Here is a 21,788-nt window from a genome sequence, read left to right as displayed (position 1 = left end):
AGTATTTAGGGTTTAGATGGGCTTAGATGTAGGGTGTAGGTCCTCAATGAACATTGATTAAACTTTTATAGATTATGTGAGGTCAGGTTCCAATTCTCTCTCTCTCTCTCTTTCTCTTTCTCTCTTTCTCTCTGTCTCCCTCTCTCTCTCTTTCTCTCCCTCCCTCCCTCATCTTTCTCTCTCTCCCTCCGTCTCTCCCTCCCTCTCTCCTTCTTTCTTTTTTCCCATGTGGATATCCAGTTTTCCCAATACCACGTATTGAAAAGATCATCTTTTCTCCTTTAACCTGTCTTGGTATCCTTGCTGAAGATCATCTGACTCTATTTGCATGAGGCTTTATAATCTACTCTGTTGGTTTTCCTGCTATTCTCTATGCCAGAACCATACTTGGACTATCACAACTTTGTAGTAAGTTTTGAAGTCAGTAGGTGTCAGATGAATTCAAGGGCCTCACGCATGAGAAGCACACGCTCTGTCGTGAAGTTACACCAGCAGCTTCGGTTCTTTTACAGAATAGGTTTGGCTGTTTGGAGTTCTTTGAGATTCCATTATAAACTTTAGGATGTGTTTTTCTATTTCTGGGCCTGGATTGCTCTATTGATTGCTTAGAGTAGTTTTGTATGTTTTTTTCTGTTGAGTTTTTAAATCCATGAACTCTGATGGATTTCTATATACATGTGGCTTTAGATTTCTCTCATCTGGTTTTGTGGTTTTAAAGATACATCTTTTGCATCTTTAATAAGTTTATTCTTCATTGTTTTATTGTGAATGGGATTGATTGGTTAATTTAATTTCTAGATTGTTTATTGTTAATATGTGGAAATCAGACATTATTTTGTGGTGGTAGGATTGAGCCCAAGGTCTCACACATCCTAGGCAAGTAACCTACCACTGAGTTACAAAACTCAGCCCTCCACATTGAATCCTGAGTGTGATTTTGTGCAAATGTTCTGAATTCATTTGCTATTCTTAGATATCTTTTTGTAGACTGTAGGGTTTTCTGAATATGAATTCATGGCATGAATGGGCAGATGATTTTCATGTCTGCTTTTGGATACCTTCATTTTTTTTTTTTCTTGCTTAATAACTTTGGCTGGGACTTCCATCACAATGTTGAATAGAAGTGGTATAAATTGGCACCTTCAATTTCTTTCTGAACTTAGTTTTTACTATTTGGTGCCATGTTTGTTATGAGTTTTGATATAGGGCCTTTATTATTTCAATAATAATAGTAATAATATTAAAAGATAATTTATTGTATTAATTTTTTGTATGTTTTGTATGTTTTTTATTTCTTTAAAAGGGATATCAGACTATGGGGAAAATGATTAGTAGGTCGCCAATTTTGGGTAAGTTATTTGGATTTAAATTTTGTAATTTTAAGTCCAAGAGGGTTGAGGATTTTGGGATCCTTTAGTGTATTGTAGATAAACCTGGGAGGTCACCGAAGAGATGTATGGGAGGGATCCAGTGACTTGAATTGTTACGTGTCATTTCATTTTGACATGGGAGAGTTCATTGGATACAAAACCCTGGCTCAAAAGTTCTGTGATATGTCCTCCAAAAGGGATAAGCGCTGTAAAGTTAAGGGCCTGTCATTATTTCCAGGGTTGGTTCTGTTTGTGGAGTAGCTACCATCTGAAGCTGGAGTGTTAGACAAAGATTAAGAATAACAAATTATGGATATTTATCTGAGAATGGAAAAAGGCACAGTGTGAAAAAAAGCTTATTTCAGCATAGTATCTGCTGTGCAAGCATGAAGACTTGACCTCAGATCTATAGTTACCTGTATAAAGAAAAGCTGGTTATGGTGGCTCATGTCTGTAACCCCAGGACATGGGACATGGAGATGGGTAGATCCCAAGTGCCCATTGGCCAGCTAGGTGAGCCAGTGAGCTGCAGGTTCTGTGAGACATCTTGTTTCAAAACATTGGGTGGAGAATATCGAGGAAGATATTCGATGCCTTTGACCTCTGCCCACATTCACAACTTAAATGTACCTGTGCATTGACCCCACGCCAAAACGTAGGACTGAGGAGGATGAGGGGAGTAGCTGGCTTCAGGAATGAGTTGGGTAAAGTGATTCAAAGAGAAAAGAGTTTTTGAAAAATAAAGCAGAGGAGAGGCTAGGCAGTGGTTTTAAATAGCATCACTGCTAACTGGATCATGTTGCACCCCTGACTTATCATGAAGTCCTTAGCAAGGCATTTCTGTGTCTTGATTTCTGGTGATAGAATTCCAAAGAGTAATGTTTGAACTCCAGGGAAAAGGAACTTTCTGATAGGTCACCCTAACAGCAGATATACATGAAGATGCACTTTTCCGTGTGTGAAGTTGGCATAAATATGTCGTGTGAAATTCACAGTTACTTTTACATGTTTCCCAACATGGTCTAAGAATTCAGAGTTCATGGTGGCACAGAATGAACAGCAAGTCTTTTCCCTAGCACTCTTCAAAGGTTGGTGAGTTTCTGTTTTTAGTTCTTATAACATTTAATAATTTATCTCTGACCTATTTTTAGATACCCATCAGCCTAAGATATTATCTTTTCTCCCACTCGAGGAAAGGTGAAAGTGTTTCACTAGAGTGCTTTTTTCTTCCCCAACTCCCGACTTTTACTTCTGACATATATTCTTTCCTTTTTTTGTGATTTTAGCAAACATTATACACTTAAAATGATCTTGAAGGGATTTAGTTGTAGAATTGTGTTAAGTTGCAGTCTTTGGCCTTTGGGAAGAGAGAGAGAGAGAAAGAGAGAGAGAGAGAGGGAGGGGGAGGGGGACGGGGAGGGGGAGGGGGAGGGAGAGGGAGAGAGAGAACGAACTTGGAGGCCCAGGGAGAGCAGCTGGAACAAATTACCCCTCTATGATGGGTTGCCAGGAGCGCAGGCTCAGCTTGCAAGGCCTTGGAAGGTTGATACTGAAGGACAGAGAGACATTTTGGGTTAAAAGTGTTTTATATTTCCTGCTGTGTTCTTTACTCAAGGTAAGAAAGGGCCAGAAAACAAAGCTTTTGTTAGGCTTTCTTTCTCATTAGCTTAGGAACATAAAAGGGAAAAAAGGTATTACCTGGTTCCTATTTTTAAAAGGCCATCTGGCAGTCCTTTTCATGATGGACTGCTGTAGGGCAAGAATGGATGTAGGGGGACTGTTGGGGGCTTGCACACAGCCATACAGGGCCCAAACCAACGTGGTCTGACAGATAAATACGTAGATATATTTAGACTTGGAGTGTCCAGCTTTCTGGTGATTGGGCTGGAACTGGAGAAGAGCTGTGATATGTAAAAAAATCCTCTCTTCCCCAAATCGGTCCACATCTGTATCTCTAGAATCTGTGAATATGGCACCTTCCATGACAAAGGGGATTTGGTGGGTGTAATTACACAGAGGGTTGTGGAATGGACTGGAATGCATATGGACCATCTGGGTGGCCTCATGTAAGCACTGAGGCCCATATGGGGCAGATGAATAGAAGACGTGGCTGTGGATGCAGACGCATGCTTGGAGGTACCTTTGAGCCCAGGAGTGTGGTGGTTCTTGGGATTACAGAAACCAAAAAAAAAAAAAAAAAAAAAAAAAAAGGTTCTTCCTGTGGCCTTACAGATGGAACCCTGGTCACTAACACCTCCACTTTCATCTGTAGACTTTGATTTGGACTTTTGATGTACAGAAGTGTTAGATAACAATTTGTGTTGTTTGTAGCTGAAATTGTTATAGACGTTCAATAGAGTAGGCATAAGAAACTAACCCAGACGTCTGGAAATGCCTGCTGAGTCCCCACTGTGCTGCAGAGGATGGCTGGTCTTCTCTGTGAGTGACTTAGCTGTGTTGTCAGGGACAGGTCGGAGTGGGATGGAAATATGGGGGCCATCATCAAACAAATGACATTTAGGGAGTTTTATCCACTGTGAGGATATTGCCTCAGTTGTGGAAAGACAGCTTAGTAACCTCTGAACGCAGGCTCCATTATGACTTCGTTCCCTCTCATTTCTAGCTGTTTAAATTACAGTTGTTTTCTTTTGAGTCACCAAATGACATTTCAAAAGATAATAAGAAGCTGTCACTTCGGGAGGAAAGAAAGTAATTTTAAGCATCCTTTAAAAAAGATTGAAATTTTGGACCGTGCACATAGTTGCATTATTGCTTTCTTTATTATTTTTTGAAGGATGTGTGTGAGCTTGTTTGACAGATTTAAACCTGTACTTTAATTTAAAGGGAGCTCCATGGGTATAAAAATTTAAAAATCCTGCTTCTCAGGTGGCTTTCTCTACCTGTGGAAAGAACCTAAGCATTGTCTCTTTGTTTCTCACTCACTTCCTGTTTTACTTGAAGGGCTTTGATGATGGTTGCAAACAGACTTTGAAGATAAGGTTAAAGGAATCTGTGTAAAGGCAGTGTATCTAGAAGAATCTAAATTCACATAGCTCCTGCATATACGGAATAGGGATTCTTAACTAAGAGTAGTTTGGGCTCACATAGTCCATGTGACAATGCCAAGAGATGGTTTTCAATTGTCCCATGCTGAAGATCAGGTTCTGCTCGTTTGTAGATGGAGGCTGGGTTTGTAGATACCCACTGCCATTCCCCACCAAAGAGACTTTCAGCTCAAGATGTCAGGAGGTTTAGGATGAGAAACTTGGCCAGAGTCCTATAAACTTATAAGCTAGGACATAGGGAACTGTCAATGAAACATAGTCACATGAGTACCAGAACTTTTCTATAGAATCTGTAAGTTTTGGACTTTGTAGGGAACTGACTAATTTAGTTCATTTAAAAAGAAGGGAGAAAGAATAAGCGATAATAAAGTCTTTATGTAAATGGTGCTTCCTTTTTTGTGTGTAAGAAAAAAGTATTACATTTATTATAAGCCTACTTTTAGAAAATTCATGTCCTCTAAGTAAGTTTTTTTTGCTATTTATCAAATATTGATAGCATTGTGCCCTCTCTAATCATTACTAACTAAATATCACCCCAAGTAGTAATAAAAACCACTTAAAATAACTAGAAATAAAATAATAAAAAATTGAAAAATTACCTAATTCTTTTCTTATTTGTTGGCACTGTTAACTATCGTGAATCATTGTGGTTTAAAAAGAAATATTCACAAAAAAATCCTCTTGCTTTCATATGCTGGCTTAAGTATCAGCCCTGGCAATGGATGCAGGAAGAAGAGCTTTATAGAGTTGTCTGGAGGCTTTTTGCTTGTAGATTTCTCAATTCAAGCTTTGTGTTATTAGTGACAGTGAGCTAGTGTATGCGTGAATGTGTGTGTGTGTGTGTGAGAGAGAGAGAGACAGACAGAGAGACAGAGAGACAGAGACAGACAGAGAGACAGGAGAAAAGGGTGGGATAGGGATATACATACATATACATATAAATTTTATGCATATATATATATATGGAGAGAGAGAAAGAGAAAGAGAGAGAAAGAGAGAGAGCAAGAGAATGAGAGGAGAGGAAGGAGGGAAGGAGGGAGGGAGGGAAAGAGAGAGAGAAAGAAAGAGAAGTGGAGAAGGACAAAGACAGACACATAGACAAGTGGAGATCAGAGTACAACTTTTGATCTGCTCCTTCCACTGTGGATTTGGAGGTTGAACTCAGATTTTGCCACTGAGAAATCTCACCAGCCTCACAATACAAACCTTGATGACTAAACTAAATTAGCAAAAGACCTTTAGAAAATGGTATTTAGTAGGATGTAAAATCTATCTTAGTTTCTCCAGCTTAAGTACAGGTCTTTGAGATGGAAGCTATAGATGGTGAAATAAAATCCATAAAGATGACTTTCAAAACCCCAGACGTCCGTGACAATGCATGTCTGATTGTAAGTGATAGCATAACTTCTAAACTATGAAGATGTACTTTCAAAAATGCAAAGGTAAACATTTCACTGTTCCTTGAGAATATTTAGCATCCACACAGCCATGACCTCTGTGGTTGTAACAGAACTAACGTTTTCTGATTGCTGAGGAGGACGCCTTTGAACGGAAAAGCACATTTACAGAAGATACCAGCTCTTGGGTTACAAGATGGCACTTCACTAGTATGCTTGAAAATGTTGATTTTTAAGCCCCTGAGTAGAGTTGCTTTCTGTTGATTTTTGTACGTTTTTCTTTTTCTCCATTTACCTTAGCTTTTTACTTAAATCCCAGTTCTATCACAGAGTGTAGTTTCTGCTGAATTTATTTCTTTCCTCTGATCTTAAAAAAAGTTTATTTTTATTTTATGTGTTTGAGTGTTTTGCCTGCATGTATGTCATCTGAACATCACATGTGTACCTGGTGCCTTCAGAGGTCAATGGGTACCCTGGACCTGGAGGTAAAGGTAGCTATACACTGTCCTAGGGATGCTGGGAACCTAGTCCTCTGCATGAGCATCGAGTGTTCTTAATTCCTGCCATAGCTGCAGCCATCCCTCCAAGTAATTTTTTATAATAAATTTTTATGTTTTTGAGAATAAAATATAATGACACCATTTTCTTTCTTTCTTCTCACCAACCTCTCCTGTGTGCCTCTTCCACCATGCTCTCTTCCAAGTCATGAGCCTTTTTATCTTTAATTATTGGTATGTCTGTGTCTTTGTATTTCTAGATATGTAGGTATATCCTGCTTAGTCCATATAATGAGACCTGAATGTATCCATAAACATTCACTAAAGGTTTACCTTTGTTAACAACAAGGCAAGGGGCCTCATGTCTAGTTGTCTACTCTGCTTCTCCAGTAGAATATTTAGTACACATAACAGATGCGGAATGGATGGATCAAGGTCCTGAGTTCCCATCTTCTTCCCTAACTCAGGGTGTTTCTTGCTCTCTTTTATTCCTCAGGACTAATGCTGTGTGGCTTTTAGTGCCCTTTGTGTCACTTGTAACTCATATCAATCATGTGAGCAGTGTCCATTGACTGCTACCAGAACCCGATGGCTTCTTATCAACTCTACCACCCACCCAGGTCCAACCGCCTGGCACTCCTTCCTGGATTATTGCTGCAGCAACCTCCCTTTGGTCCCTTTGCTTCCTTTCTTGTCACCTGACTTCTTTAGTCCATTCTTAGCACCATACCCTTGAGTGAATTGTTAAAATTGAAGACCTGAATCCTGACTTTGTGACTTTATTTCATTCAAAGCACAAGGCAGGAATCTTGCCTTGCCTGTAGGCTCCTACAGCCCGACCCTCATTACTTCTCAGCCTCTTCTGCTTCAGCTGCTCCCCTGCTTCAGCTGCTCCCCTGCTTCAGCTGCTCCCCTGCTTCAGCTGCTCCCCTTTGCTTTTTCCACTGAAATTGGGCTTTCTGCTCTTCTTTGACATAAACAACATTCCTGTGTTAGGGCTTCCACAGGTAGCTGTTTCTTCTGCCTAGGATTCTCCATTGCTAGGTATGTACATACGTAAAAGTTTAAAATAAGACAGCCTTGAGCCTCTTTGACAAGAAATAGGCCCCAGTGTGATTTGAGGAGTGTTGCAGGAAATATTAAAAAAAAAAAAGTCACCATCCCGCACTATACCCAGCTACTCTCTGCGCTGGCAGGCTGGCCAGTCTCTTGTGGAGACTCTCTGACTCAGAGCTCCGAAATCTCTCCACGCAGCCATCTAAACCAGGAGACGCTACTAGCTACATCTGTCCTCTAGCTGTCCTTGTCCAAAAACTCCTGTCCCTACCCTGCCTACTCTCTTCCTCCATCCAACCCGGAAGTCTTATCACTCAGTGATTGGTTCCTTTATTCATTAGGAGATGGTTCACAAGAAGTCACTCATTCCTCATTCCAGACAGCCCTTCTGGGAAAGCGGAATATCAAAATGCAAACAGCACCAGGATCATCCACAACAGAGGAGTGCAGTGACACCTGCAGCTTTGTAAAATGGGTGAATCCATCTTTGGTAGGTCTTCTGGTTTGAAAGTTATTCTTGCCATCCAAAGGGGCAGAAAGAAACACATTGGTAATTGTAGACAAGGCCAGAATTCAGAGCAAAGGACAATAGCAGCTATAGCCAAAAGCCCGGAAGTCCAGAGAGCTTCAAAATCTATGTGAGTTTCTGTAGAGAAAGAGAGGCTATACCCCGGTGTTAGGAAGCTTGTGACATGAATCTTGTGGAAAGCAGTCAAGATGTCTTAGGAACACGGTAGGCAAATAGTTGCATATTTAGGATAAACTTGGAGCAGTCTTCTAGGTAAAGTCTGAGAAATCCATGCAAATAGGAACAAGAATTGTGGTGTGGAGATCTGGCCAGAGTCACTGGGAAGAATGGTATGAGAGTCACCAGCAAGGGCTTCCAGAACAAAAGTGTCTTCTCTAACTTGCTGTGTAGACGCATCTGCTAGTCCCCCCCCCGCCCCCCCCCGCGCGCCCTCAGCTAATTGTCTTTAGTATTTTCTTCATGAGGGGGAACTAGGAATGGATATTTGGATCCACACTGTATCATCTACGGTTTGCCAGATGTAACATGGCTCAGGTGAAGTATGTAATTACTGAACTCTGATTCTCCTTTTGCATCTCAGATTAACTCTTAGCTAATCCTCATGTGGCCACTGTGAGTTAAAGAGCCTTCGGTCTCAGAGAGACGCTTAAGTTGAAAGAAGCTCACTGAGTCATAGTCAACAGTCTCAAGGAATGGAGCAGCAGGCTGGGTTGTTATGGGGTGCCATCTTCAGCAGGCTAGTTTTTCAGGATAGCACTACTGTTACATAAGCAATTCTGGAAAAATGGTAATGAGTCAGACCATAGGCATGAAGTACAATTTATTTTCTTTCCAAAGCTTGTATTTCATTCTCCCTACTCTCTTTGCCCCCTTTCCCTCCTCCTCCTCCGTTTTCTTCCTCTCCTCTTCTTCCTTCTCTCTTCATCTTTTCCTTCAGGGGCTGGGGATTGAACCCAGGGCCCCCTGCATTCGTAACTAATGCTCTGCCACTAAACAATGTCTCCAGACTCTCTATTCTTTTCTTTCATTGAAATTATTTAATGGGTATTTAGAATTCTGGCTAGAGAGACAGAATGTATTCTTCCTTTAGGACAAAAGAGTCGGATGGAGAAGGCCCTATTTGGAGTTGTACCATTAGCTGACGTAGGAATTTATGGGGAGACGGAAGAAGGTGGGTCACACCTCAGCTACTAGATTAATGCATCAAATTAAATGTTACCATTTAGGAAGGCAGCAGAAAGAAGCTGCTTCCATGGCAACTGTTGTCATAGTTGGATTCTTACTCGTCTTTCACATACTACATGAAAGCCTAAGAATACAGCTGTTGCGATCCTGGTAATGCTTTACTCACCTCTGAATAAAATCGCTCTGGAGGCTTGTGATTTTGTCTGTTTTGTTGGCAGTGTAAGTTGAATACACAAAAGAGAGTAATTACCAAAGGTTAGGGTATTGAAGATATTTAATATACGTGTCCAGAGTCTTTGTCACTGACGTATTCACAGAGCCTTGGAGGGCTGCTGGATAATCACCAGGAGTAATTTTTTGTGGTCCCTCTTTCCTCATAATATTAAATATGCCTTCTTGTCTTTGACTCCTCTTTAGAAATTGCAGAGAAAGTTTCAGTGCTCATGAATCATGGCGCTTGTTTCTTGGAAGGTTTGTTTGGATCATCACTGCCTGTGGCTTCTTTTTCTCTTTTGTTCCTGTTTTCTGTATTAGACTTTCAGAATACCTCAGGCTGAAGGACGGAGAGAAAAGAGAAGTGGGTAAAAGTGGGGTCTCTTTGTAGATGGTTAATTTGGAAAGGAGTTCCTGCAGAAGATTGGCCAGAAGTTTCATGGATCTGTAAGGCTCTGCATTCCTTTCTCTGTGTCCTCACATTCAGTAATTGAATACTGGCCACGTTTCTTTCAGACTCTGTGCTCCCTCTTTCTTGGGTGAGGTTGGCATAGAGACCAAAGTCAAGCAGTGACTGCTTCTTTTATTGGGAGATGCTGGTCTGTGGCCTGAGAGCAGAGTGTGCTCGGCTGATGGATTGGTCTCGTCTCTGTGAAACAAAAGGAGGCAAAGGACACAGCTTCAGCTTCCTGGTTTCTGCTACAGATTGATTGCTTATCAAAATACATTAGCATTTTTGGGTTTGTATATATTTATCACATCTATTGATGTCATGAAGTGCTTTTGATACATTGTCAATTTTGATTCTTACCACAATCTGAATTGCATTTTAACACTCCGGTATACCCTGTGTTTTGCTTTAAAAGCATGTCTCTGATACATCTATTTTTTTTAACAAGCATTGGAAACACTTGATAATTTCATCCTATTAAATGCTTGAGCTATGTGAATTCTGCTTGCTAAGACTCCTCCATAAGCTGTTGTCACGTATTTCTGCCTCCCAAACTCTCCCTCTTTAAATTCTAATATGCTTGTCTATACCCCAGATCTGATGATTAATCTTGTTCATATGTCCCATGATGACAGATAATTTTTTGTTATTATTTAATTGGCACATTATATTTTGTACGCAGTTGTTTTTCATTTTATGTCCCAGATGGTCATCTTCTTAAATGTGAATCTTAATTTTTCTGTAATCTTACATTTTCTGCAGTAGATTGCCTGTTCCAACTTGCTAATGGGCTACCTAATAATGCTGTGCATTAGAACACAATAGAGGAGCACATGACGATATTCTCTTCCACGGACTACCTATTTAAGGGTACCTTGGCAGGAATTGTTCCGCAAATTACCTTAATTTGCAAAACTGCCTTCGTGATCCGTTTGCAGCTGTTTCTCTTCTCAGGAAAATGATTCATATTGTTTCAAAGACACAGCACTTGAACAAGGTCAAAGCATAATCTGTAATGGTAGTGAGTAATAAAAATATAACATTTTCAAATTTTTCCAAATATAAATGCACATTGGAATTTTCTAGAAGGTAACTAGATATAGTAGGGGGGAATTTTGAGGTAGCTGGCATTTGTACCCTTTCTAAAATGTTAATATATTATTTCACCCCCCCTCCTTTCTCAGTCCGTGTTGCTCTTTTTAAAATTATTAAGCCTTTTCTATGTGACCAAGCTTTTCCAGTAAGTTTCTGTTACATTATGGTCTAATTTAATCCTCATACATAGCCTTGTGGTAAGCTACTGTTATTTATATTTTAATGACTAGGAACTACTGAGGCTTGAAGATTTAAGGACTTCTGACATATTCTTGGCACTTTTCACTTAACTGAAGTGAATGCTTTGCTCTTCTCTGATGTGTGACCTTGGACAAGAATGTCCCTTAATCTTCTATCCCTTTAAAAATGTTTTTATTTTCTTCCTTCCTTATATGAAAAGCAGTAAGAACATGTGTCCTGCCCACTTTCTGTGCATTCTGGGTAAATATGACAGTGGTTTGAGATGATTGAGACATGAAAAGGGGCTGAGAATGTCAGTTCCAATTATTTCGATTTTAAAATTATGTCTGTGTATGTGTGTCTCCATGTAGTTTGTGTGCATGTGAGCAATGCCTGAGGAAGTCAGAAGTGAACATGGAATCCTGCGAGGGAGCTGGAGTTACCGAGGGGTGTGAGCTGACTGATGAGGTCTGGAACTGAACTTAAGTCCTCTGTAAGAGCAGCGAGTCTCTAACTGCAGAGCTATCTCTACAGTCCCTAATAAGTCACCTTTAATGTTTCCTTTATTACTTGAAAGAATGTCTCCATAAATAACAGTGTACTTAAGAGAAAACCACATCCAGATTGTTCTCTGCTCCTGAAGCCACATATGGAGTGGAACATTACACCTAAGAAACCCGGAGACGAATAACGCGGGCTTTCTGCTGCAGCTTCTCAATTAATTAGGTTTTATAAGTGGGAAAGTGTAGACTTTCTATTTCCTAGTTTTAGTTCCAGTGATAGGAACCGTATAGAGAGCTCCCACAAAAGGCAGAGAATACTGTGTGAAACATGGTTTCATGTCAAATACTCATGTGCTCAAATGACTGTTTTATATTTTTGTAGGTATTATATATATATTTATCTTTATATATTTATCTATAGCTATGTATATTTTATAGGTGATATATTTTTCATTTTTATGTCTATTAATGGTGAATATAAATCTCAAGAACAGCTTACTGTGTCTCTTTAGCATACGCTGTGTGCCTGATACAAGCTGCCTAGGTTATACCACAGCATTGTGTGATGGTAAAACTGCACCTGGCCTAGGATGGGGACAGGCTTTTAAAGTTGCTTAATACGGTAGCATTAGACAAAAAGAAAGAAAGGAAGAAAAAGGCCAGACGAACAAAAGAGTACTTTCAGGCTTGTGAATTGTCTCTCAGCAAAGGCGGGTTGTGTGTGTATAATTGCTTTTGGTTGTTTTTGTTTATGGAGCGCCTGCAATTTTCCCTGGGCCAGATTCTTAGTCAAAAGAAAAGTACCGAAGTGCTGCAGCAACGGCTGTCTGCAGTCCTTCAGGGTGCTAATTCCCAGCCCAGCAATGTGCTCCTTCTTGTGAAATGACGCTTCCTGGATATAAAACTCTGTGCCTGTCTCCAGTGCCTCTACAGAGAGCATCCTTATAAAACCAGGCTGGTTAACAGCCGTCCTGAAGGGGAAAACAACTGACCTCCTGTGGGGTTCACCAACCCTTCACTGAAGTAGTCTGAGGATCTCATTTTATACAAATCCCACTGCTTCATTCCTCCTTTAAAAGAGGGACAATGCTGGAGGCGGCCTTTGTATTTTCAGCGGTGTGTAGCGTCTTGTCGATTCTGAACACTTGTTAGAGCCATCAGAAGGGCTGTGCTGAGTTACACAAAACCATCCTCATTTCTGCTATTCGGCTAATTTCCTATTATTTGGAAGGTATGTGTGTGTGTGTGTGTAAAACCATACATATATATGTGCATGTATGTATTTATGTGTGTAAATAAAAATGTATAATTTATCCTGCAGTGGCAGGAATCCAGGCCAGCCTTAGTTGGTGAATTTGAATCTAGCCTGACTGCTTAAGAACCTGTCTCGAAGCTGGGCATGGTGGCACATGACTTTGACCAGCACTTGGGAGGCAGAGTCCAGCAGATCTCGGAGTTCTAGGACAGCCGGGGCTACCCAGAAAAACCGTGTCTCAGAAAAATAAACAAACAAACAAAAAACCTGCCTCAAAGATAAAAATGACATGCATAAATAGACATGCACACAGAGTATGAAGGACTCACTTGGCTTGATTATACTGCATATATCAAATTTTAAAAAACTTAAAAATATTTTTTTATTTATTTTTTAAGCTATATAATTTTGTTAACAAAATCTCACTAATTGAATGCCATAGCTGAGTTCAGAAATTAAAGTCTGTTAACAGGGAAAGAAGCCCCTGCCAGCCGTGTAGAATCTGTGCTGTGTGTACCGTGGCATTGTGAAGAACAGTGGGAAGAACAGGGTGCAGGAAAATGACATCATTTAAAATGGATGCAGCTTTATTAAGTGAATTCACAGGGGTTTTTTGTTTTGTTTTGTTTTGTTTTTTTTGATAATATGAGCAAGGAAGATCAGTATATAGAAGAAATATTATTTTATAAAAAAAATGTGCAGCCTGCTTGTTAAAAATGAAGTAAGTTAAAATGTTAAAACACCTCTGTTGATAAAGATAACGAACTAGATTTTTTTAACCCCCATGGAAAACAGGCATGTTGTTGCTGGTGTGGCTGAATCTCAGTGGTTCCAGAGAATAATTAGTTCATATATTTGGAGGGTGCCGACGACAATGATGACAGTGTGAACTAGACGCTGCTGAGTGGATGCTAGGAATGAGCGTTTGGAGGAAAGGCGGCCATCTTGGCTCCATGTTCACATTTGCCACCATAAGTCACTGAGGGCATCCATACAAAGCCTTTGGGTGGGCAGCTCACCTTTCCAGGTCCATTGACGTTTACGCTGTAAGTTACTATCCTACAGGGTACACACATTTTAAAAATTGAAAAGTGTTCTCAATTCCCTTTTTGACACTACTTTTGAAAAATGATCTTTTGTTTCCCTCATAGGTGGATTCTTATTTAACTTTTGAAATTTCATTCAAATAGCACGTTGTCAGAGAACTCTTTCCATAGCTGCTGCCCTGCGTGTGGCTACCTGGACTGAGTCTCAGCCTTAGCACTGGTGACTGCTTGCTTACACACTGAGTTCCCTGGCACTGTGCCTTCTAGCAGCTGCCATTTTTACCTGTAAGGCTTCTTCATAGCGCTCCTGAAGTGAACATCCTGGAAGGGCAGAGGGCAAACCCAACCCAGTGCCATTTGCTAAATGTTGCCTTGGGTTCTGCAGCACTGAAGCTTGTCCTGCTGACTTGGGCTGAACTCAGCGTAATCAAGTCCAAGCAGTTGCGCACACGGATGTGCCGCGTTTACCACTAGGCTACCTTGCTTCCTGAAAGGATCCCCTTGGCGTTTATATTTGTTGTGTTGCTTATTTGCTAGAAGAGAAGCTTTCTCTGGGTCGATATCAGGTTCTTAGAGTTTTATGGATTAGACTCGTTAAGCTGAGCTGCCACAAGTGAACAGTTCCCTGTTATATAATATTTTTATGAGGAAAATATGCTTAAATGCTTATATTCTCAGGAAATAAAATTGTAGATAAAAAAGAAAGCTTTTGCAAACCATAGTTGAAAAACCTCCTCGTATTTATTCATCCGTATAAATGTCTTCAAGCAAAAATTGATGGTGCAAGATACAAAATGAATTCGTGTAAAGATTATGTAGTTCATTTTGGCTATATGTTTGGTCTACTGCGGTTGACAGAGACCACACTTGACAAGACAGATGTTTCTTGTTTTTATGTTTAGATGCAGGAACCTCGGATAAGCATGGTGAGCTTGTTCTATTTGGTTTGAATTTTGAAATGCTGGCTGATGGTGTTAGGGTAGCAGGAACCACTTACTGGTTTGTATTTGAAATTTAGTATGTGTTAATTGCCTTTAAAATTCTGTTTACTGAGTTTATTGAGTAACAGGCAGTGGATTGACTGAAGTAAAAACCATAGTTTTATTGATGGTGTTTTTATGGCTGTGGCAAGATAGTAGCCTTGACAATAAATGTTTGGTGAATTATTTGAAGGTTTGGGCAGTTTTGGGGGAAGGGTCATTAATCTATAATCACTTGCAAAACTCCTGCGACATGTGTCGTGGTGCTCACTCCTTGGAGGTAGTGGATGGACACAAATATCCCACCAGAGGGGGGGCGGATAAAGTGTTCTTGTGCTCTTAGGACCAGAGTTCATTTGAGACTGTGTGTGACGGCTGGTGACTGGGATGTCTTTGAAGGACGTGGGGAGCATTTGATAAATAATAATGGAAGAGAGGGCTGTGAGGAGCCTGGGTGGCAATGGGGATGGGGTGGGGTGGGGACTGGGAGTATAAAGTCTTTAGAGGATGTTCAAGTTGCAGCCAGTTACCAGGCAAGGAACATTTTACCAGTTGTTTGGTGCTGTCTCTGCCTTAGGATGTTGCCAATATCCTTGTCTTTTTTTTTTTTTTTCTTAACTTGATGGGATGTGAAGGAAAGCTTTATGTTGGATAGTATTCCTCGACAGCTCTTCATTGATTTGCTAATTTACATTATTCAGGGCACTACTTTGATCTACTCTCATCTCTTAACACCTGCTAAGTATGATTCTAATTTAGATGAGATGATTGTTGGGTTTTTGAATTGATGCATCATTCACAGATGTGTGACTCTTACAAGATGCTTTCAAAAGTCAGAAGACTGTGTCATCACCTCTTATTGACCTATTCTGTTGTTACATCATATGGAGAAAGTTCTTCTCCCACAGAACAGTGGTGTGCTGATGTGATTTCTCATTTCTGAGTGCAGGAAACTGTATTTGGGGGCGCAAACTGGTCTAAAGTCAAGCTTCAATTTGGGTTCTGTACAGTTTATCATGGTCACTTTGGAAATCCAGCAGGACATGCTGCTGATTCTTGCCACAGTGGCTTTGTTTTGGAGGACCAGTTTTCTTCAAGTGGTTCTTTGCTTCTCACATGGTGGGTCTTCCAAGCAGAACCAAGATGGCGTGCCCAGTCCATTTAAGAGATGAGTTGATACATAATGATGTGTAAAAAAGTCTACATAAAAATGCTGGTTCTAGCTGATAGGAGGCTTCCCCAACACATATACAGCAGAGAAGGTGCACCTAACACACAAGAGACTGGAGGCCCCAGGGAGTTGGGAGGTCTGGTGGAGTAGGGGGTGGGGACATCCTCATGGAGATGGGGTAGGGGGTTGGGGTGGGATGGGGTGGGAGGAGGTATGGACTGTGGAACAGTCAGAGGGTGGACCTGGAGGGGGATAAAGTCTGGACTGTAAAAAAAAGATTAAATAAAAAAAATTAAAAAACTAAAACCAATAAAATTGCCCCTCTGGAAACATAAAATATAAGCAAAAGACAAGTGAGAAAAATAGGCAAATTTATATATGAGAATAAATACAAAAAAAAAAAAAAAAAAAAAAAAAGACTGCTGGTCCTGTTAACTATCTCTTAAGGCTCCTTCTGTCTTTTTGCTTTTAGGCTGTCCATCTGGCCCAGGCAAGCTTCCAGATTGAAGCCTTTGGCTCCAAGTTCATTCTTGACCTCATACTGAACAAGTAAGTATATAGCACATCCTCCTGGGAGGCAGGGACTGTTCAACTTCAGTTCTAAGATGCATCAAAGCAACATCTGTCCTGAAGCAATTGATGTTTTCTAGTACATTATTTGGCAAAGAATACTTGAAGAAGAGGAAGAAGACTGAATAGTAGGTGCATCTTTATTTTCCTTTCCTGAAATAAGACATTTAACAGGTTACATGTCCCGATAGAGAACTTACATATTATGATTCTTCATAACTTTTTTTGAGTTGTCGATGATTTCAGACTTTGATACGCATATTAGGAATATTCTGATTACTGTAACCTCACCTTTTCTAATCTCCTCCCCACCTCAGATACCCAGCTTGTCCCCTTCCCCTTCAAGTCTCCTTTCTACATTCATATCTTCTTTTCCTTTTTTTGAGACCCACTGAGTTTAACCAGAATTGGATGTGTGACCGTGGAGTTTGAAACTATCCACTGGAGTCTGATGGGCTTATCAGTGGGTACTACCAAAAACAATCACCACCTTTCCCTCAGAATCTATCAATAACCAATAGTTCAGTAAGGAGGGGTAGAGGCCTGCGAGCCCCTCTCTGGTCCATGATTGGCTGTTGCTTGGCCTAGTCTTGCCATATTATAATTTTAAAAGGGATAAATATTCGAAGTAATGCTAGTTAATTAAATGCTAACTGTAAAAACTACTGTATAAGAAGCACAACAAATTACTGACTGAAGCATAATTAGACTTAAGTCTAGAGATTTCTTCCATGTTACTTTTTATAATGCAACACACATGACTTCTGTAGGAAGAAGAAAGAAAGCAATGACTCACATTTGAGAAGGTTCTTTGCTTCATAATTCCCACTGATGTAGATTCTTTGAAACTTTGTACTAATGAAAATTTATCCCACTGTCTCTGTGCCTGTGTTTATGCTGATATTTAAATGCTTTCTTTTAAGTTGAGAGAATTTGTACAGGTGTTCCTGTGCAAAGTGTGAACAAGAGCTCTTGCCTTTGGTGAAGGTGGTTTCCCATATCAGTCTCTTTACTTATAGAGACACTAGACAAGATTTTAAGCGCTCATCAATAGTTTAAACAGGACTACATTTTATAAGAAATAATTACTTAATGCTACCAGACGCGGTAATGCAGGTGACTGCAGCCAACATCTGAGGAATTGCAGAAGACTATTAAGTTTCTTGTATGCCAAATTCTGTTAGCTCTGCAGAAAAAAGTTGCGGAATAAGCTTAGGTGCTCCTTACTCAAGTGTTATTGCAGCTTTAAGTCAGAATGAATCAGCAGACCTCAGAATTTCTGTGTTAAAGATATTGCAGGTTTTCTTCTTTGGTTGAGTTCCAGTTCACCATGCTCTGTCAGCAGTGTGCCTGCATAAGAGATTGTCTTGCCAAGTCGTAGACTATGTTGAGTACCAGGATGAGGCTAATTTTAGTTTGTCTCAGTCCTCTACATATTTGATGCTGCCTGAGGTGGAGATTGCAGTCAGTACTGCAGTGTACTTGGGAGGGCAGCTCTGCTTACCACTGCACCACCACGGCTGCACCAACTGCTGTGTATTCTGAATATTAAAATAGCATGACCACAGTAGAACTTTCCAGTCAAAGAAGCAATGTCTGAGAAAGCAATGTCTTATGGGATGCCTAGGGTACTTAGAGGCAGACCAGAAAATATTCATTACCTAACATTTAACATGCAGAAAAATCAGAATGAACACCTATTATGAATAACCCTGTTTGAGGAATTGAGTCTAGTTGGGTAGATAGATAAAAATAACTCTAGAAGAGTGTGGAGTGGTTAACGTGGAATGCTATAATAGTGTGACCAAGCCAGTCTGTACAGTCAGTGAAGAAATGTTTCTTACTTGTAGCCTTGAAGGACAGCACTGGGAATAAGTTAATTGCTCAACAGGCACTGTCTATTTGCACACAGAAGGCTAGGGATTTCATTGGAAGACTCATGCATATTCATATTGGAAAGAGTTGTCTCATCACATGAAGACTTTCACACATTCATGACCATGTTCAGTAGGAGACATTAAATAAACTTCCTCATAAATCACATGTTCAAAAATGGTGGATGGCAGCAGCCAGAGAATATAAATTCTCATACACAGAATTTAGCAGTATAATTAACAAAGTTTATACTTTGGTTACCTGGAGTAAAAGTCAGCAATTTTGCTTGGTTTAAAATGGTGCCTTTTCTGATCACAATACCAAAACAACCTAAAAGGATGTCAGTAGGCATTTAAAGGGACATCTTATTTCACATGCACCTAAAAGTTCCACTTTAGCAGCTAACTGATACACCAAGGAGAGGCAGCTCTTCAGGTAGGAGGGATGTGAAAATAAATGCTAGAAGGGGTACTGTTGGAGACATACTTTGTAAGACATACAGATCATGTCTTACATCAGCAAAGCAAATATTGAGAAATGGGGAGGGGAGAGGGAGATGAAGAAGATGGAGAAATACATCTAGGCATTGAAAGGTCAAGAGAGACAAGTTAGATGGATTATCTTTCGGGTAAGATATTCATTAGAGGAATCATTAACACCACAGATAAACAGATGGTTATGGTGGGGCATCTGAAGAGAGTTACGAGCCACAAGGCTAAGCAAGGGTCCCTTCTTACAGGTTTCAGAGAGTGTGGGGAAATCCATGTTATGAGGTTGATGGTTAAGCCCATAGTTGTGCTTGCAATCAGATTGTTTCTGATTCCCAGGCAGCAGGAGAATTGGGAAAGCTTAAGTTCTTTAGTTAGTGTGTGCTTATGCAGGATGAGACACCTTGGCCCCTCATGGCTAAATGTGCTTGGTAAAATTCCTTTGGGGGAATTGAGGATTGCAGACTCACAGACAGCCTGGTGGAGTGCTTGTCATTTCTATCAGAGCAGATGAAAGGGTATGAAGAGAAAGAAGCCTGGGTAGCACCTAGCACAAATTGAACAGATCTGCAATAGTATATGTTATGAAGGCAGAGGCATAAATGCAATGCATGAAGGAAATGTTGGCCCTTTGATGAAATTTTTATAAATTACAAGGGTAAGACATAGGGAGATAATTCTGATGAGGGGTAGCTCAACTTATCGGGGGTTTGTGACCCAGGTCTAGAAGTTCATGACCTGGAAAAACCAGTACTTATGAGATGACTAAAGGGCTTACTCAATGGTTAAGAATGGGAAAGGGGCACTTTGCTCACAGATCAGTCTTTGAGTTTCACGGAGCTGAGTTATGGATGCACAGTACTGAGGGAGAGAGAGAAACTATATAAAGAGTGATACACCTGAGAACAAGTAAAGAACTTTCTGGAACGCAGTGCTACCTCTTTCCACTCCTTTCAAAGTCTGATATTTCTTAATGTGGAGCTGGAGGAGGAGGAGAGAGATTAGGTCAAGTTAGAATGTTAGAATTATGGACAAATCATTTCTTATTGGTCAGCATGTTTGTTTATGGGAGCTGAGCAGAGTCAGATCCAAAGGTTCAGGAAGAAGAGAAGGAGGAAGAGGAAGAAGAGGAGGAGGAGGAAACCCAACTGAATAACCACTAAGCAGCAGTAGCAGCAGCAACAACAACCACAACAAAAACTAACAAACCCTGCACAGTATGAAGAGAAAGATGCCAAGCCTTTTCATCCTTCTCCAGTCACCCCAGAGGGCATACACAGGTCCCAGTAAAGAGTAAGCAGTCTCAAAGTTCCTCAAAAAAGTAACCCAAGGAAACATTATGATTATAGTCCACGTGGCAGAGATGTTATCCACGGGAGAATCTAGTGGACATTAATAATGTGTCACCCAGAGGCCTGGTGTTCACAGTTAGTGATTTTGGTGTGTGTAAGCAAGTGAAGGCTGAGCATTTAAATTTTTTTCTTTGATTAAAAACTCATAAATGGTCTGGAACTTATGCTCATGTACTTGGGAAAAGTTCCCAACGTTGTAAAAAGTCAAGGGGACTAAACAGAAGTCTTGTTCTCCGGCAACGCTAAGACACACAGGGAGGGGATACTTGTAAGAAGTCTTCAGCTGGTAAAAATCATTAGAATTGGTTTCATGGGGACAAGAAAGCAGAAGAAAGAGTTAAAGCCTACAGAAGTGTCGTGATTAGACAGTTTGTGTCTAGAGAGTAGTTCAATAAAACTAGTGGAGAAATGTGAGCTGGAAGGAGTTGCCTTGTGAGTCACTTCTGTATAAACATTAGTGACAAATAAGTCTTTAAATGGAGGAGGAGAGGCAGAATAAAGAGAGCTGGGAGATAGACAGGAGGCGGGGAGAGGAACCTGTGAAGGAGACAAGTGACTGCGGAAGTAGGAGGAGAATCTTCAGAATAATGATGTTGACAGTTTCAAAAGTGAAAGATGTGATTCACGTCATTATCCGTAGTTGAATGCTCTGGTAAGCTAAGCAATAAGCATCCTTCGGATTTTCCAGGTGACTTGTCACTGGTGGTTGTGAGAGAGTGGTTTAAGTCAAGCTGGGGGTGTTGGGGAGGAACCAGTTACATAAGGTGGGGACAGCAAATGGTCACTGAAGGATTGGGTGAGCGTAGAGGAATTTTAATTCAGCAACATAGTTGCTTTGGCAAGGGATCACATCCAAAGATATGATCTGGCCAGAATGCAGACACACCCTGGATTTTACAGTATGATCTGGCTGGAATACAGACATACCCTTAGTACACTTCCAAACAATGAAGATAAGGTTAGTTTGTAGAGGAAGCAGCCATATTTGAAAGTGACATTTGAGGGGCAAAGTGACAAATCAGAGAGATTTGACAGAATGAGTTTGAAATAGGATATGCCCAACTCTCACGCGTACAGCAGAGGAAGAGAGGCTGCCTAAGAGCAGCAAGAAAGAAAAAGAGAGGTGTTATGGGTGTTGTGAGTACACGGGCAGTTTTACTTGGACAGTTTAATAGAGACAGGTTACAAAGAGACGAAGCATACAAGTGAAGACAGAATAAGTCAGAGAATGAGAAGGAGCCAGAAGGTCAGAACAAATTGCCGAAGTTACCATGAGGCCAGTCAAGAGCAATTCAGTCAGAAGCTGAGAGAAGACAAATTGAATCAGTCATCTTGGAAGATTAGACTGTATGGAGGCTAGACGATTTCGGGTTTAGGCCTAGGGATAGAAGAGAAAGTCGCACTCTGGGCTCAGCACAAGCTGTGTATCTTAGCATTTCTTCTGAGGAAATGAAATCGGCATTCATAGGTGGGAGGGAGAGTTAGAAGAGCACATGGCATCTGTTTTTGT

The 21,788-nt window shown here is 40.5% G+C and overlaps 1 protein-coding gene across 3 annotated transcripts in view; it reads left to right on the top strand.

Annotated features, from left to right (window-relative positions):
- Positions 1 to 21,788, top strand: part of Adam23 (ADAM metallopeptidase domain 23) — a 146,701-nt gene that overhangs the window by 16,154 nt on the left and 108,759 nt on the right. For all 3 annotated transcript variants that reach the window (XM_034497554.2, XM_034497553.2, XM_034497555.2), the window contains exon 3: positions 16,466 to 16,542. In XM_034497554.2, coding sequence (XP_034353445.1) covers positions 16,466 to 16,542 — 77 coding nt within the window. The remainder of the gene's footprint in view (positions 1 to 16,465; positions 16,543 to 21,788) is intronic.

Source organism: Arvicanthis niloticus, chromosome 3 (assembly GCF_011762505.2).
Source record: "Arvicanthis niloticus isolate mArvNil1 chromosome 3, mArvNil1.pat.X, whole genome shotgun sequence".
Taxonomy (NCBI): Eukaryota; Metazoa; Chordata; class Mammalia; order Rodentia; family Muridae; genus Arvicanthis; species Arvicanthis niloticus.
This window is presented reverse-complemented; position numbering and strand designations above follow the sequence as displayed.